The sequence below is a fragment of the Astyanax mexicanus genome, chromosome 22 (genome assembly GCF_023375975.1).
Source record: "Astyanax mexicanus isolate ESR-SI-001 chromosome 22, AstMex3_surface, whole genome shotgun sequence".
Classification (NCBI taxonomy): Eukaryota; Metazoa; Chordata; class Actinopteri; order Characiformes; family Acestrorhamphidae; genus Astyanax; species Astyanax mexicanus.
In genome coordinates, this window is record NC_064429.1 from 34,210,381 (window position 1) to 34,229,332 (window position 18,952).

The following is an 18,952-nucleotide window of genomic DNA, read 5'->3' on the forward strand; positions in this document are numbered from 1 at the left end:
GTCTGTAGTTTATAGCATAAAACAACAATGTTCATTTTACTCAAACATAAACCTATAAATAGCGTAATCAAAGAAACTGATTCAGAAACTGAAGTGGACTTTTTCCAGGGCTGTATATAGAAATAACGTGTGGATGTGTATATCTAAAAAGTAGTCAAAACTTTGAACACACCTTTAATAAAACAAAAAAAGTCATTCAAACTATGAAGAAAAAAAACATGTAATTATTTAGTGACAACAAACCAGAATATGTTTTAAATTTTATATTATTTCAAGTAGCAGCTCTCGCTTAGAAGATGACTTTCAGTTAACAGCTGTTCTAATCCATATTATGCGAAGCAAGAACTGCTCAAGAAGAAAAAATGACTGAGAAATGAAGGTCAGTCAATCTGAAACATTTCAAATATTTGAAACATTTGAAAGTATCCACAAGGGCAGCCGCAAATACCACCAAAAACGTTATGATGATGGAACTGGCTCTTATCAGGACTGTCCCAAAAAAGGAAGAGCAAGAGTTACCATTGTTGCACAGGACAAATTCTTCAGAGTTAACAGCTCCCCAGATAAGAACAAAAAAAGGTTTTAACACTTTTAAGTTACTACATGATTTCTTATGTGCTCCTTCATAGTCCAGATGATTTCAGACACATTTTAAAAGGGTTATTAAGCACCAGACTCTTTGGGTTGTCTCAAAGAAAGTATCTTTAATCAGAACACGCGATCTTTACAGCAAAAGAAGCCGACAGCAGGCATGACAGTATATGAGGATTAAAATAAAATACAGTACAAAACCTAAACCTGATCTAGAACCAGTCTATGCAGTCACATCGACAAAACACACTACAGTCATTTTAAACTTCACTAAGATTCTTTCTGGAAAAATCCAAAAACCATTTACATTCAGTCACAGACAGCGTTTAGCATTTGGCACTGGCACAGTTAGTCAATGTAGATGGAGGTAACAATGGACAGTAGATGGGATGAACTGCCTCACAGTAAAAATCTGTGGCTCTTTGCTGGGATTAAGCCAGATTTTGATTGGGAAATATAAATGTTTTGGCAATGATAATAATGTAACAAAAAGCAAATTTATAAGTTTCCCACTGATCACTTATTTTCAGCCAAGGCATAACATTGCTGCAAGATTTAATGGAGCTATATGGTTAATGTAACCTAGCTAACTCGCTAACAAAAGTGAGGTAAAGTTAGCTAGTTAGGTATATAACGTTAGCTTTCATCCATACAACACAGTTAGCCAGCTAGCTTAGCTAAATTCCCACACAAATGATGTTGCAGCAACACGCAATGGTGCTATGAGGCTATTGTAGCTAGATAGCTAACAGATCTGAGCTAACTAGAGGAGCTAACCAAGCTTAACTATCCCACAAATGCAGTTGTTCAGCCAATGAATACCAATGCTAATGTGCTAATGCATCTAGCTCACTGAAAAATGTAAGTAAATTTAGCTAGCTAACTAGAACAGCTAACCTAGCTAAATTATCACACAAATACAGTTGTTTGGCAAAAGAATGCCAATGCTAATGCAGCTAGCTAGGTGTCAAATGTGAGGTAAAATTAGCAAGTTAACTAGAACAGATAACCTAGCTAAATTATCACACAAATGCAGTTGTTCAGCTAAGAAATAACAATGCTAATGCAGCTAGCTACCTGACAAATGTGAGGTAAATTTAGCTAGCTTACTAGAACAGCTAACCTAGCTAAAATACCACACAAATACAATTGTTCGGCCAAGGAATGCAGCTAGCTACCTGACAAATGTGAGGTAAATTTAACTAGCTAACTAGAACAGCTAACCTAGCTAAATTATCACACAAATACAGTTGTTTAGCCAAAGAATGCCAATGCTAATGCAGCTAGCTAGGTGAAAAATGTGAGGTAAAATTAGCGAGTTAACTAGAACAGATAACCTAGCTTAATTATCACACAAATGCAGTTGTTCAGCTAAGAAATAACAATGCTAATGCAGCTAGCTACCAGACAAATGTGAGGTAAATTTAGCTAGCTTACTAGAACAGCTAACCTAGCTAAAATACCACACAAATACAATTGTTCGGCCAAGGAATGCTAATGCTAATGCAACTAGCTAGCTAACAAATGTGTGGTAAAATAAGATAACTAGAACAGCTAAACTAGCCAAAGTAATCCACAAACACATTTGTTTAGCCAGGGAATACCAATGCTAATGCGAAAATGCACATAGCTAGCCAACAAATGTCAGGGTAAAAATAGCTAAGTAGCTAAGTTAGCTATCATACATGCAACACAGTTAGCCAGTTAGCTAAAACAGCTAGCTAAATTATCCCACAAATGTTACTGCAAGACATAATGGTTCCATGAGGCTAATGCAGCTAAATAGCTATCAAATGTGAGGTACATTCTCACAAATGCAGTTGTTTAGCCAAGGCATAATACGTTGCTAGCTCAATTTTCACACAAACCACATATTTTTATTCAATAATATCTTCTGTGCTTTAGGCACTATTATCTAAAACATGAACAAATGTTAGCTAACTAGCTAGCTAGCTAGAGCATTGATAATGTTGGAAACTTGTGTAAATTTGCTTTTTAATTCTGATTAATGAGTTATTGCTTAATCACTTGAGTCAGGTTACTCTTTGGACCCCGATTTGATTTATTTTTATTTTTTCAGCTTTATGTCCCGATATTGCAGTGATGTAGCCTAGTGCAGCGAGGTATAAAGCTTTAAAAAGCATTAAACTGTGGATGTTTTGTCGCTAAATGCAATTTCTTGTAAAAAGCTACACCACTGAAATATAGTAAACACAGAAAAATGCATCCAAAAAAATTCCCTTAATTGTTCCATATGTAATCCGACTTAACCTTTTACGCTATATTTCAGACAAGAAAACAAAAACTCACAGGGATAAAATGCAGTAGAGAAATGCTGCAAACAGAAAATCAATTTAAAAAGCAATGCCAGATGTTCCATTACACACAAAGTGCAAATACACAACACAAGTCAACATCTCATCATTATCTCAAACTTTTAGAAATGCAAAATATAAAATGTACTAAACGTCACAAAATGACACATTAATGTACATGACATAGGAGTGCACAGATAATAGGTAGTATCAGTATTACGATCCTGAACAAACAGGTTTATAAGCCCTATCCGGACAAGATTCGTTTCTCAGGGGGTTCTGGGGTCATTTTCTCTTTTATTGGGGGTCCTTTGTGTTTTTATTTCCATCCAGAACGACCATGTACGTATTTTTCTCAGACATCCTCCGTGGTCCTCTGGTAATTTTAGTCCTGCCTGGACTCACATCTCTGAGTTTCATCACCTTGCATTTAATAAAATAGCTATTTGTCCACTGTAGCGCACCGTAACTACACTTTGTGTGCACATTTCCACAGAGATCCATGTATAAAACACAACAGCGAGAGGAAATGGAGGAGCTACTGAACGCGATGTCATGTGACCGAGAAAACCTAAAAACTCCTTCTTTTTTTCAATTGCGATGCGGATGCAAAAGTTTTATCACTGAGTAGAAGTGTAAAATATTTTTCACATACGTTCCCCTGAGAAACTATTCTCATCCGGATAGGGCTATATAATACGGAAAACAATATGAAACTCCTACAATGACCAACAATGTAATTAACAATTATCATTAGTCTTAATACAACAGTAATCAAACAGTATCGGTGCACTCCTACTTAAATACTGACCATTTACAATACTTCATCTGTCACAAATTAAACTCATACAGACATATTACAGTGATTATAAACCTTCAACAAACAATATGTTTAACAATTAATTAAAAAAGAAGAAGCAATAATAGAATAAACAATCACTGACCAACAACTGGAACAGTTTAAAGGATAAGCAAAAAAATATAAATCACTGAATTTTATAATTTAAAAAAAATGCAGGTAGATACATGCAATTAAAAAATTGTAAATAAATATGTGTGCCATGACTAGTGGAGATGGCAGACTGCAGGGACCATAAAAAGTTATATGTTTAAAGGAATTGTTTGATGCAAAAATTCAAATGTAGACACATTTAAAAGGGATGAACTGAATATTGAATATTTCTAGCTAAAATTGAACCAAACAAATTTTTTATTAATTTTGCCACTTTTTAGAACTGCATAGGGTAATAAGCCTTAACTTATTTTAGTTTTGTTGTTTTTTTAAGGAAAAGAAGATTTAAAACCACATTTTTTTACGGCTGAATAATTGACTGACACATTCTTTAGTTTTAGCACTGAAGCTACAAGCCACAGTTTTTAGCTATGCTAAAAAAGGCTTTGCCCATTTGTTAGCAAACTTGGCAAAATTTATTGGGAAGAAACAAAATTGTCTACAATTGATTTTGCACCAAAGTACACCATTAAAATGAATGGCAATCATCTGCCCTTCCACACAGAGTGAAGGTCCCATTTAACAAAGTTCTTCACTAAGCAAACACTCTTTTAATCAACCTATTAAATATTCAAGCATATTTGATCATTTGGACCCTTAAATATTTCCTCATACAGTATAAACGTATGAGAATATTACCCAATGGAACTGCATGCTACCTACTAACATTATTATTTGTATTAAAAATGGGAAATTTCCTTTTTTTATCGCCTAAATTGTGTGAAATATTAAAATTAAAGGACAGAAAATACAGAGAGGCGTGTTCAAAGCGATAGTTTCCACATTTTTTACCTCAGTCGATCACCCTAGACTTCAGTAAACTTTCGCTTCAGTAGTCTTTGCACAGAAGTTAGCATTAGCATCATCCTTCCCTTAACACAAGTTGGTAATCTAGTACATGGACTGCAGTACAAATATTAGCATTGTTAACAGTAACCTTAAACACCACTCAGCCATAACATTAAAAACACCTGCCTAACGTTGTGTATATTCTCAAAACACCATCAAAATCCATCTAAAGCTCTGATCCGTCATATTATAGACTCCACAAGAGAGAAGGAGTCCAAATACTATTGCCAGTAGCCAGCATGCTAAAGGTGCATTATAGATATAGAACAAGCCAAGTGCCGGGATGCTAACAGCACCTTAGCGACTTGGAACAAATTACCTGCAACGGAGGATAGCCTAGTCAACGGCATACTAATGGTGCGTTAGCAATGTAGTATAGCCTGGTTGCCAGCATGCTAACATCCCATTAGCTGCAATGTGTGATAGCCTGGTCATTGACATGTAAATGACGCATAAGGAAAGTTGGAAAGGCTAGTTACTGACATGCTAATACCACATAAGCGATTTGGAACAAGCCGTTAGCAATTTAGTGATTTTGGAACAAGCCATGCTAACACAGCATTAGCAATTTGAGACAAGCCTGGTCACCGGCATGCTAACACAAAATTAACAAGTTTGAACAAACCATTAGCAATTTATTGATTTTGGAAAAAGCCATGCTAACACCGCATTAGCGATTTGAAATATGCCTGTTCAGCAGCATGCTAACACCGCATTAGCCATTTGGTTTAGCAGTATGCTAACATTGCATTAGTGACTTCGAACAAGCGATTTGCGATTTAATGATTTTGGAACAAGCCATGCTAACACCGCATTAGCGATTTTGAACAAGCCTGTTCACAGACACGCTAACACAACATTAGTGATTTGGAACAAGCCTGTTCAGCAGCATGCTAACATCGCATGCTAACACTACATTAGCCACTTGGAACAAGCCTGGTCACCAGCCTGCTAACATTGCATTAGCGATTTCTAACAAACCATTAGCAATTTAGTGACTTTGGAACAAGCCATGCTAACACCACATTAGGGATTTCGAACAAGCCTGTTCACCAGCATGCTAACACAGCATTAGCGATTTCAAACAAGCTTGGTTGCCAGGATGCTAATACCACATTAGCAATTTGGAACAAGCCTGGTTTCTGCCATGCTAACACCTCATTAGCGATTTCGAACAAGCCTGGTCATAGGCTTGCTAACACCACATTAGCAATTTGTAACAAGCCATTAGCAATTTAGTCAGTTTGGTACAAGCCATGCTAACAACGTATTAGTGATTTTGAATAAGCCTTTTTTTTTTCTGCATGCTAACACCGCATTAGCGATTTTGAACAAGCCTGTTTTCCGGCATGCTAACACCGCATTAGCGATTTCGAACAAGCCAATAGCAATTTAGTAATTTTGGAACAATATTATTAGCGATTTCGAACAAGCCTGGTCATAGGCTTGCTAACACTGCATTAGTAATTTGTAACAAGCCATTAGCAATTTAGTGAGTTTGGAACAAGCCATGCTAACACCGCATTAGCGATTTTGAACAAGCTTGTTTTCCGACATGCTAACACCACATTAGCGAGTTTTCTAAAAAGCCATTAGCAATTTAGCGATTTCAAACAAGTCTGTTTACCAGCATGCTAATTTGGTGACCACTTTGAACCTGAAACAGCCCACAAGAGACCTGCCTGATGTTCTAGAGATATTCTGACGTATTCAACCCAGAACATCTAATTTCACAGATCTCACCTCTTCACAGTTGGTGCCATTTGAACCAGATAAGCAATATTACTCACTTTAGCTGGCAGTGGTGGTTTTAAATGCTATGGCTGATTAGTGATTCAAACTATCGCTTTAATGTGGGCCGGTGCCAGTGTGGTACTGTAGATAATGCTGTGCCAGGGACTCTGGAAACGGTCCAGCTTAGCTGATAACGGAACTGCTTTCCACACAGACGGCTTGACCCAAATAAAGACGGAGGTGACCTTGGTAAATGGAGTCGGTGAGGTGAAATCAGCTTTAGCAATGGATGGACTGATAGATAGATAGATAGATAGATAGATAGATAGATAGATAGATAGATAGATAGATAGATAGATAGATAGATAGATAGACAGACAGACAGACAGACAGACAGACAGACAGACAGACAGACAGACAGATAGATAGACAGATAGACAGATAGACAGACAGACAGACAGACAGACAGACAGACAGACAGACAGATAGATAGATAGATAGATAGATAGATAGATAGATAGTGGTTGAACTTCACGTGTTCCCTGAGTATTTACATGCCAATTCATTACGGAACGGATTTCTTCATTTATAGGACGTTTTCTGAGTTACGCTCGTCTCTTCAGTGCACACACATGATATGACTTCATCAGTATAAATACAAATACACTGCTTTTAGTTAAAATTCAACATTTTAACAGGCAATGGTTCAGCGAATAACTTTTCTTCTATCTCAGATGTAGTCAATCAGTCACAGTGTGAGACGTCAATAATTACCCATATTGTATCTGAAAATTCATGCCAAAAACATTTATTTTAACCTGCTCCAACCATATCCAGCTCTTTTTAATTTTTAGTGGCACAGACAATGTGATCTGCAACAGACTACATCACCTAGGACCCTAATAAGTAAATGTTATATTTTTCCCCAATTTCTGTTTTTTAATTTTCAATATTTTGCATACTAACAAATGCTAAACATCAATGTATTTCTTGTTATTCACTTGTATTGGTCATTAAAATAAGACTAAAATATTTATAAAAGTTTATACGCTTGCAGAAAAAGCTTTTTTTTATTATTTTAGCAGATCTCTACAAGAAGGCAGAACCAGCACAAAGAACTAGCTTTGATGCACACCATTTAAAAACTGAGTGAAATATACCCGCATCAAATTGGGGACGCATGTACGCAAGCTCATACAAAATCATGCGTTTCGTTAAACATATATACGTTTTTTTAAATGGAATATCGGTTCCATGCATCTAAAATCTGCTTTTATGACCTGATTCACTAGTTTTATCCTTGTTTTTCACATCATGGAAATCATAGAGCCCTACTTACAGTATGTCTGCGTCCCAAATCACACTAATACTTATTTTTTAAAGGGCACCTTAAAGAAGAGCTGGATGTAGTTCAGGTCATTTAGGAGAACTTCGCTTGATAACTAAAGAAGCTAAATGCTAAAAGCTAAAAACTAACAATTTTTAGCTGATAAAAACTACATCTGAGATAAAAAAAAGAAAGTACTTTTACTTTAAAAGCAAGAAACACAACTGCCTTAAAATGTACATTCCTCAACTTCAAATGCATTTCTTAATTAGAATTAACTTAAATGTAAAAATTAAAGGCAGTCAGGCTATTTCGATTTATTTTAAATATTAAATTATCTGTACTGTGTATATGTATTTTGAGGATTTTATTTTGTTTATTCTCTTTAATACTAATTTAGTACACACACACACACTCCCACACACAGTATAAATTAAAAAATAAAAGTCCTGACATTCACCAGAAGGGATCTATCGCTACAACGGAATGGTATCAGTGTAAGAAAGTAGCTCTACTGATCTTCTACAGTAATAATAATAATAATACAGTAATAATTCACTAATATCACTCTGTCCGCTATTATATATATATGAGTGTTTTACTGAATTTAAAATATCATACAGTGCCTGTACACTCCCTAAAACTTCCATAACTTACTTTTAGTTTTTAAAAAGGGAATGATCATAAATTATTTTAATTATTATTATTATTATTTTTTTTTTGTAAATATCAAATAAATATCATCTCTGCGTTAGCTGCAACAATAACGACTCCGCCTCACCCTGAGGAGAATGGGACGGCTAAAAATTAAACATCATCCTGTTCTTAAATCCTAAAAGTTCCGAATCTCAAACGGCTCCCTACTTCTCCCCTACGTAGTGCACATTAATAGACTGTAATGAAGGATGTTACATTTTTAAGGATTTGCACCCAATTAATACACTCTGTGTCCAATACATGTGGCTCAATATCTAAAGACTCACTGTTAGTGACGTAAAATGTATTAATTCAGAATACAGGAAGCCACTATTTACATGATCTATGTAGTGCACACTATGTAGGGAGTAGGAAGGCATTTGAGATTTGGATAAAGTCTCAAACCAAGAGAGATTAGAAAAGGAAAACATTTTTCACAGAATAAAGATTAAAAAAAAAAATCATAATAGAGTCATAAAAATTTATAATTAATAATTACAACCAATTATTATTATTTTGTAATACTTTTATTGAATATTTATAATATGATTTTATTTAATTTTAGGCTAATCTGTAGGATTACAGAACGCTAGCCTATATTCCATGTTATTTGTGTTAATTTTACATATTTCTATTTTTTTATCACAATTTAAAGTAGTTTTTTGAAGTTAATTTTCATTTTACTGTAATTTATTGGTTTCTAATTTAAAAACAACCCAAAATATTTTCTTTGTTATTTTGTGGTCTATGAAGCATAATCAGATCAAAATTAAAATGTTATTAACAATTCAATCATATATTTTCAAGTAAGACAAAACCACATATTTTTGTTTCTAATTTTAGCTCTTTACAACATAATCATATTTCTTTGTCAATTATTAACAAAGAAACCACATTTTTAGCAAAGCTTTGTAGAGTAATTTTGTCTTATACTAGATAAATAGGGGAGTGGTTTAAATATAAATAACAAAAAATAATAAATATTAAAATGTATAAAAATTCAATTCAAATGTATGAAATAAAAAAAAAGATGTTTTCTGTTTCTGTGAAAAATCTTGTTTCTCTCCGTTTTTGTCCATTTCTAACCCTTTTTTTTTTTTTTTTACGTCTTTTTCCATTCCCACCACTTCCAACAAGTTTCCCGCTCTGACCCCACCCCCCTACCACAGTGGGCCCCGCCTCCAGGCAGAGTCCCGCGCTCTCATTGGTCGCTGGAGCGCTCCAGGCTGTCGATGACTCTGCTGAGGCGGATGTTGAGCAGGCGGATCTGGGTGTCCAGGTGGTCGATTTTCTCCTCCAGGGTGTTGGGGTTGCTGCCTTTGCGCCAGTACGCCCCCACAGGGCCAGTCATGAAATACACCGCCATGATGAAGCACAGCGGCAGCACCGCCCGCTCCGGGTCGCCCTCGAACTTCTGCAGGATGTAGAGGCAGGACAGGGCGAACAGAGTCACCCGGGCCAGCCAGAAGAAGCGTCCGAACACGGCGTGCAGCAGGTAGAAGAAACCGCCCAGGAACAGAGACAGGAACCAGTAGGCCACCAGAACAGCGGCCACCAGCAGGAGGGCCCTGGCCGGGGAACTGGACACGGAGGCCGGGCTGAAGTAGTGGGTCAGGTTCGAGGCTGGAACAGAGAGAGGAGTCATTAGAGGAGCCAAACTGTGACTTGCCATTAGTGTCTGCATTTAGCATTTTCAAAGCTTTATGTAAATATGTAAAAAATTATATATAGTCTCCTCCAGAAGCATTGGAACTGTAAATCGAATTCCATTTGGGTTTGATATTAAAAAATAAATATGAGAGAGATTAAATTGAATCTGGATCTGATACACGGATCTAAAGGTAGCACCTCTTTAAACTAGGGGTGGGCGATATGGCCCTGAAATAATATCACAATATTTTATGGTAAAAAAAAAAAAGAAAATTCAAGAATACACTTTTGCAACAAAATGAAAATTACATTTTATTATTGCATAAGATATATATGATATGATATATGATATGATATGATATGGCACACACCTAACTGAGATATTTAAAAAATCCGGAATATCATGATACTAATAATAATAATAATAAAGCACTCCAAATATATATATACAGGATAAAATAAAGTAAAATAAATGATACTGGATATAATCTGTCTCTAGTAGATCTATAATGGGAAATGAGAACAGTGTGAATTTTTCTTTTGATAAAAACAGTATGGAAAAAAAAAAAAATTATATATATATATATATATATATATATATATATGATGTGATAATTAGGGCTGGGTGATATGGCTCGAAGTTTCAGGGTATTTAAAAATTATGTAGATATTATTGCGTACGATACAATATGGCACACCCTTAATCTGAACCCACCCATTTTTCTTGTAAGAAAATATATTAGAACATGTGACTGTCAGGTGTCATTGCCCAGTTGTGTTCTAATACACTGATTTTTTTCAAACAACAGATGCAACCAAACTGATTGGGAAATACCTGATCATGCAGCAAGATTATGAACCAAAACACACTGCCAACACTATAAAGGAGTTTATCAGGGGTAAACTGTGGAAGACTAGAGCTTAGACTCTCTGCCCGAACTCAGGCCAAGATTTTCCACCACTTTCTTCGGGCCTGGTCGTGTCGGGCTCATGAAAAATGTCTGTGACGTAGGCGTCAATTTTTTTAAATGCTATTTTTATTATATATAAATCTATGGAGTGATCATCCAAAATATAGCAAAAAAACAAATCAAACTGTTTTGTTACTGTTTTTTGTGTTTTTGCACATAGACCATACGCTCAATATAAAAAGTCATTTGTTTAGAATTTATTTTCTATTCTTAAACCATGTTAAATTATATTCGATAAGAGGACATCATACAGACGTCATTCTTGTAGCCTAATTTACCGATGTTTAGGCATGTGGATCATTGTTCGCATTGTTCATGTTTCAATCTTTTGCAGATCACATATGTTAATTAATCTTAATAAATATTTTTGTTAAACAACAGCTCTATGCTTCTTCAGTGTTGCAATGTAAATTAACTTCAATCTGAACAGATTTCGCATATTCAAACAGCCCCAAAATGTTTTTTAAGAGCTTTGTTTTAACACTCTACTTACACAAATGTCAGGTTTAAATTGGGCTCATAATGACAGCTTATAGGGGCGTGTCGTTAAACCGTTGTTGTCTAAAGAGGAGACTGAAGGGAGTAACCCCCACCAAAGTGAAAACCCTGAAAAGCATCACAAAAGAAAAATGCAAACAAGAAATATGTGTGGCTTCAGATAAAAGGTGCTATCTTCTGAATCGTTTATCAGATCCAAATGTAAAACTTGAATATATAAGCTCATCGTAGGAAATAGTTACTATAGTAATAACTACTGTCTACTGAGAGCTGCATCTATTATAGTGTTGTTATTAGGCCTGGACAATAATTCGATATCGGTATTTATCGCGATAAGAAATGTTTCAATAACGGTGATATCAGTTTTGTGGTATATCGATATGTATTAGAATCACGGACAGGCGTCTTTTACTGGCGTCAGCTCACCGCAGAGCTCAACACATTCAGCCCCCGTAGCTGGGCTACGTCAGTGCGTGATGACGTAACCACACAGGCACGTAGCCAAATAGGCTAGGCTAGGCAAGGCTAGGTTAAAATGGCTAGGCTCGGGTCCGCTTCGCTACGCAGCAAAAATGTCTCTCGCTGAAGCCAAACGGAGCCGGGACGAGCGGATCCAAGGCTAAGGTAGACTCGGTTCGGTCGGCCCCGGATCCTCGAGGCCGGCCGCGGGTCCGCTCCCTCGGCCGTGGGTCCGCTCGGTCGGCCGCGGGTCCTCGAGGCCGGCCGCGGGTCCGCTCCCTTGACGCTTTGCTGCAAATTGTGCCGGAGAGTGCAGCCGACCAGCAGCGGTAATGTTGATACATCTAATCTGTTCCACCACTTCAAGCAACTCCACTACATACAATATTTTTCTTATACTGACTGAAGCACTTTTATAGCTTATGTTGTAACTAAGTTATTCATAGTTGATAAAGCCTGTAGGTTTGTTTATTTGACGGGAAAATCTTGTTGTTTTTATGTATATAAAGGCTTCTTGTATTCTATATCCTAGTTGAAACACTTTTGATTTAATCTGTTAAATTTGTTCACAAAGAATAAGAAGCTCTGCCTCTGTTGTAATTTAAAGTTATTTTTATTGGTAATAGTTATATAGGCTTATGTTTGACAGGGATGTCATGTTATTATTTTGCTATATGCAAATAATATTGAGCATTGATTTATTTTGAATACTTTTATTTCTAAAGTATTAAAGTTTTTGTGAAAGGAGGTTTCAAAGGCTTAAATTAAATTAGATAGATAGATAGATAGATAGATAGATAGATAGATAGATAGATAGATAGATAGATAGATAGATAGATAGATAGATAGATAGATAGATAGATAGATAGATAGATAGATAGATAGATAGATAGATAGATAGATAGATAGATAGATAGATAGATAGATAGATAGATAGATAGATAGATAGATAGATAGATAGATAGATAGATGTGCATATAATGAGGGTATCTGATGCCAGCCATACAAAAAGTGCAAATACACAGTTATATAATAATTTAAATTTGCAGTGCTGCAGGGATTGCAGGGCTTCTTAGCAGTTTTCTGAGTCCTTCAAAGTATTTATATCAATATCGAAATTATATCGTATCGACCGAAATTTAAGAAATATATCGTGATATAAATTTTGGCCATATCGTCCAGCACTAGTTGTTATTAATATTAACATTGCTCAGTTCTAACTGTGTACAGAGGACTGAATGCTGCTTTTCACTGAACAGAACAGTCACAGGTAAATGTGCTCATCAGTCATTGTCAGTGGTGAAACCAGATGCAGCATGAGCAATGGTGGCTCCCCGCTTCCTGTTCCCTCTGCTATAGTAAAACGTGACCACAGGAAGACGAGACGGAACCACGAGTGAGGCCACAGTACAAAACTTCAGAAATGCAGAAATTAAACCTGTTAAAATATGTTGATTCATCAAAGTATTATATAATGAGGATCTAACTCACCATCGATCCCCATCACATCCAGCAGATCCGTCCAGAGCTTCCACACGGTGTCCAGGAAAGAGTCCACGCCATGCACAAACCTCTCTGTGGTCTTAGAGAAGAACTTAAGAAGAGAAGTAGAGAAAGAAATAAGTACAGATCCCAACCTTACAAACAGACCCCCAGTATAGTATCCCCATCATCCCCTTTCCCTAACTTACAACCTATATCCTGTACATCTGTACACCTTGTGCATGGTTCTTACGCACCCCCACCTATCACATGTTCCTTATTCACCCCAACCATCACATGGTCCTTATGAAGTCCCGCCCATCATCCCCAACCTTTACATTGACTTTATGCAGTCCCATCCACTCCTCCCATAACCTGGCCATCGTGCACCCACAGCCATCATCTTGTGCATGGTCCTTATTCACCCCACCCACCACTTTCCATCAATCACCTTCTTCATACATCTAATGTCCATCATCATGTGCATGGTCCTTGTTCATCCCAAACAATCACCTGGTCCTTATGCACCCCCACCCATCACATGTTCTTAATGCATCCCCACTAGGGCTGGGGCGACGCGTCGACATAATCGACGTCATCGATTACAAAAATACATCGATTTGCATAACGTGCGTCGGCGCGTCGTAAACATGGCGGCGCCTGTGGAGAGCATTAGAGGTTAGATCGGCCCAAAAATTCCAACTGGCTGTTTTCGGGCTGTTTTAATGAGCGAAATATGATCAGAATTATGTTAATTAACACGGTAACATAGAAGCATAGAACTATTATTTAATTAAAATGATTTTTAAGAACAGCTAAACACAGTTCTGCAGGTCAAACGCGGAGGAGTTCACGTGCGAGAGACAGAGAGAGAGAGAGACACAGAGAGAGAGAGAGAGAGAGAGAGAGAGATTTGCGTGTTCTGGTGAGAACTACTCACAGGTGAAGGTTCTCTTTGATCTCCTCGTGCTCCTATTCTAGTCCCATTCATAATTCTACAGCTCCCTCAGTGTTTTCTGCCGTATTTTGCGGCTAGCGCGAGCGCTTACAACTGACACCGCGGACCGCGAGGTGCCGCCGCGTTTGTGCCGAATCCGACTCTCTGCTGAATCTGACTCCCGCTTCGCGGACAGAATCGGCACAACACCCCCGCTGTAGAACTGCGGTAGTGAAAACAGCGCTTATAAATAAATTAGTTTAGTTTCACTTTCAGTTTTCGTTATTTTCGTTATTTTTTTTAAAATAAAAATATAATTAAAAAACAGACGCCTACATCTCGGACTATTTTCTGGAGCCCGGGTCGGATTTACGGGCGGGCCTCGGGTCATGTCGGGTTCGGGCAGAGAATCTAAGCTCTAGAGAGCTTGGACTCCGGAGAGCAATCTCCAGCTACAAAAAACGCCAGCGGGCATCTAAAGTTTGGGAGCATTTCACGCAAAAGGGCAACAATGTGGTCCTCTGCCATATGTGCAAAAGGAGCACTTGAAGCGCAAACATCCAGGAGCACTATGTCAACAGGGTCACACAGTAAGTTACCGTTTACATCAGGGTCTCCGCGGGTGTCCTTAAAAAGACTTAAGACTGTCTACCAAAGGTTTTAAACCTGCCACAGGCAGAAATTATACATTTTTGGTTTATATTTATATATATAGTTTCCAGAAACAGTAGCATTATTCATAAGTTCAGGTGTTTAGCTAAGCTAGCTGCCTTAAGTTATTTTAGCTAGCGCCGTCGGCGCTGCGGTGTCACACCGTATTCTGTCACCGTCGGAATTTTGTGACCAGTGCTCACGGTTATGAGCGTTCATTGGCAAAACGGAAGCTTTCTATACCTACACCTTACCCTCAGCCCTAAACTGAACCGTTTTGGCCAGTCGGGGTAAACATTAGAAACGAACACGTTTCGAATCGGCCAGTGCACCGGTCTGCTGAGAACTACTTGCCAGTGGTCACAAAATCTAGCGGTCACAGAAAACAACACACGGTTGTGGTGTATGGGAGCTTATCCATTTTTAGCGTTATAGATCTAAACAACGTGCTGTACATGTAAGTGATTATAAGTGTGGGGTTTGGTTTAGTAGGCTTGTGTTGTTGTTGTTGTTGTTATTATATATAAATATAGTAATTTATCGTTTGCTTTAAAACGTAAAATAATAATTTAAATATGTTTCTCAATGAATAGATTAGTCGACTAATCGAAAAAAATAATCGTTAGAATAATCGTTTAAAAAATAATCGTTAGGGACAGCCCTAATCCCCACCCATATCCCCACCCACTCCCCAATCACCTTGTGCATGTTCCTTATGCATCCCACCCATCACATGATCCTTATTCACCCCCACATATCACCTGGTCCTTATGCACCCTCCACGCATCACCATGTGTACGGTCCTTATTTACCCCTAACCATCACCTGGTCCTTATGCAACCCCACCTATCATGTTCTTTATGCGTCCCCACCCATATCCCCACCCACTCCCCAATCACCTTGTGCATGTTCCTTATGCACCCCACCCATCATCATATGCATGGTCCTTATTCATCCCCAACCATCACATGATCCTTATTCACCCCCACATATCACCTGGTCCTTATGCACCTTCCAACCATCACCATGTGCATGGTCCTTACTCACCCCAAACAATTACCTGGTCCTAATGCACCCCACCTATCACATGTTCCTTATGCACCCCACCCACTCCACCCATCACCTTGTGTATGGTCCTTATTTACCCCCACCAATCACCTGGTGCATGGACCTTATTCACCCCCAACCATCACATGTTCCTTATTAACCCCCAACCATCACATGTTCCTTATTCACCCCCACATACCACCTGGTCCTTATGCACCCTCCAAGCATCACCATATGAATAACCCTTATTCACCCCAAACCACCACATGTTCCTTATTAACCCCCACATATCACCTGGTCAGTATGCACCCCCACCCATCACATGTTCCTTAAGCGCCCTCCAACCATCACCATGTGTATGGTCCTTATGAAGCCCCACCCATCACCTTGAGCATGGTCCCTATGCACCCCCACCCATCACATGTCCCTTATGCACCCTCCAAGCATCACCATGTGTTGCTTATGCACCCCACCCACTTCACCCATCACCTTGTGTATGGTCCTTATTTACCCCCACCCATCACCACATGTTCCTCATGCACCCTCATCAATCACCCTCCACCCATCACCCGTCTTCTTCATGCACCTCCATCACCTCCCCCACCCCGGTCCGGTGCTCACCTTGTGCAGGGTCCTCATGCTGTCCTCGCCCAGCGCGCTGCTGAGGGTCTGGTACACGGCGCTGGCTGCTCTCCGCAGGCTGTTCCCGCCGCTGCCGCTGTTCTCCCGGCGGCTCCTCCCCCCCTCCGCCTGCAGCAGCAGCGCGAGCAGCAGCAGCAGCGTTACCGGCAGCACCTTCATCTCCGATCAGACCAATCGATTACCCAGAAATCAGCCGATCAACCCGATCAATTACCCCGAGCGCGAGCCTGCAGCCTGCCGGAACCGGAGAGAGAGACGCGGAAGAGCGCTTCCGCAAGCGGACACGCGCTCACTGCTGCCGCCCGGCCATCGGGAGAGGGAACTGCAGGTACAGACTCACCCTGACTATTTACACTATTTATTTAATAATCATATTATATGATGTAGTCTCTCTCACTTCTTTTAATCTATCTATCTATCTATCTATCTATCTATCTATCTACAGACCCGGCTGCAGAAACATTTTAAAGGGGGGGCATTGTATTTTTTCAGGGGGGCACATTTTTTTCAAAAAGCCTTTTATTTGCTTCAAATTGAACAGCGGCTCTATGGCGACTCCAGTGCCGAGAAACAACAATCTGTCAAATCCCAAAATCTAAACAAACAAACAAACAAAAAACAATAGTGCAGTGCTTTGTTCATTCAATTAAATTAAAAGTCAAATATATGCAAAAACACATGCAGTGAAAAACATAAGCACTGATGTCAGAACACTGACTGAAGTAAACATTCATGCTAGGAAGGTTAACTACAACAGCTAGGGAGTACAAGGAGCAGAACAGAGAACTGTTCTGCCTGCAAGAAACCTAAGTTTGTGCATGTGAGGGAGGAGGTGTGGTGAGCAGAAAGAGGTTTACTCCACTTTTAGTAGAGTGGCAGACGGCGTTTGTGTTTACTCCAGTTTTGACTTCAACGCTTACGTTTCCAACTGAAATGAATGGTGCTGCTTCCTGTCCATTCTCATGTACTCCAGTGTCACTTGTTGTCCTCTTATTTGTTTGGAAATAAGTCCGAATATCCATGCCACACGAACAACGGTGAGCGTAGCTGTTTCTCAAGTATGAACTTTAGTCAGTGACCCGCCCCCCTCCAACTGTAATTGGCTAGAACGTTGCCTTCCTTCACTGATTGGTTGAATTGTATGACTGACAAACTGAGATAGGAAAAATAGAAAGATGTTCACTCAGAGGTGAAAACAAAACAAAACAAAAAAAAAACATATACGGCTTCCAGTCCAGTCAGGGGGGGCATAGCTGACTCTGTGGGGGGGCACTGCCCGCCAATGCCCGCCCATGCCGCCGGGTCTGTCTATCTATCTATCTATCTATCTATCTATCTATCTATCTATCTATCTATCTATCTATCTATCTATCTATCTATTGAATTTCCTCACTTACCCATTCAGTGTTAAATACAGTGTTTTTAACATGTTTAGAAATAAAAAATGACTTAATTGGATATTTTTAAACATATTTTATATTTGGATAGTAGTGTCTTATTTTGTGTGCATTGCAAATAGAAAACAGCATTCTTTTTTTTCTATCACTGGAACGTATTTCGGTCTGAAAAGTAAAAAAAAACTAAAAAAAGGGTTTTCAATCCAGTCAATCATTAAAAACATTTATTGATGGAACTGGCACTCATCAGGACCACCCCAGGAAAAGAAAGATTCTTTATTTTTTCCTTCACAGTCTGGAGTGATAATTGTGAAACATCTTTCCAATCATTTGTTCACTCAGACTTATAACTATAACTATATACAAACCTTGGCAAACTTTCGACAAACAAACAATAAGAAATGTCATGAAGCAGAAGACATTTAGAAGCTTTTCAATTTTTTTATTTATTTATTTATTTATTTTTTTTATTTGTTTGCTTGTTAGATTTACTGTTCGAGTGCATAATTTATTTTTGGTATACTGTTATGTATATATGTTATTTTGTTGAACTGTATCATATGCAAAAGTCAATAAAATTGATTAAAAAATATATATAAAAAAATAAAAACGTTCACTACAAACAAAAACACACATAAAAAATAATAATTAAAAAATAATTGAAAAAAAAAAACAATGTATCTATGAGTTCATT

The 18,952-nt window shown here is 38.2% G+C and overlaps 1 protein-coding gene across 1 annotated transcript; it reads right to left on the bottom strand.

Annotated features, from left to right (window-relative positions):
* Positions 1–684: 684 nt before the first annotated feature.
* On the bottom strand, positions 685–17,271 carry LOC103044856 (bri3 binding protein). Its single transcript, XM_007232649.4, has 3 exons — positions 16,841–17,271; positions 13,594–13,696; positions 685–10,147 (listed from the first exon to the last, which is right to left on the bottom strand). The coding sequence occupies exons 1-3, from the start codon at positions 17,018–17,020 to the stop codon at positions 9,726–9,728; spliced, it is 705 nt and encodes a 234-aa protein (XP_007232711.3). The 5' UTR covers positions 17,021–17,271; the 3' UTR covers positions 685–9,725.
* Between the last annotated feature and the right edge of the window lie 1,681 nt (positions 17,272–18,952).

Coding starts and splice junctions, on each gene's coding strand:
- LOC103044856 (XM_007232649.4), bottom strand. CDS start 17,020: ATGAAGGTGCTGCCGGTAACGCTGCTGCTGCTGCTCGCGCTGCTGCTG. Junction 13,697..16,840: donor GCATGAGGACCCTGCACAAG/GTGAGCACCGGA, acceptor TCTCTTCTTAAG/TTCTTCTCTAAGACCACAGA. Junction 10,148..13,593: donor GGATGTGATGGGGATCGATG/GTGAGTTAGATC, acceptor TCTCTGTTCCAG/CCTCGAACCTGACCCACTAC.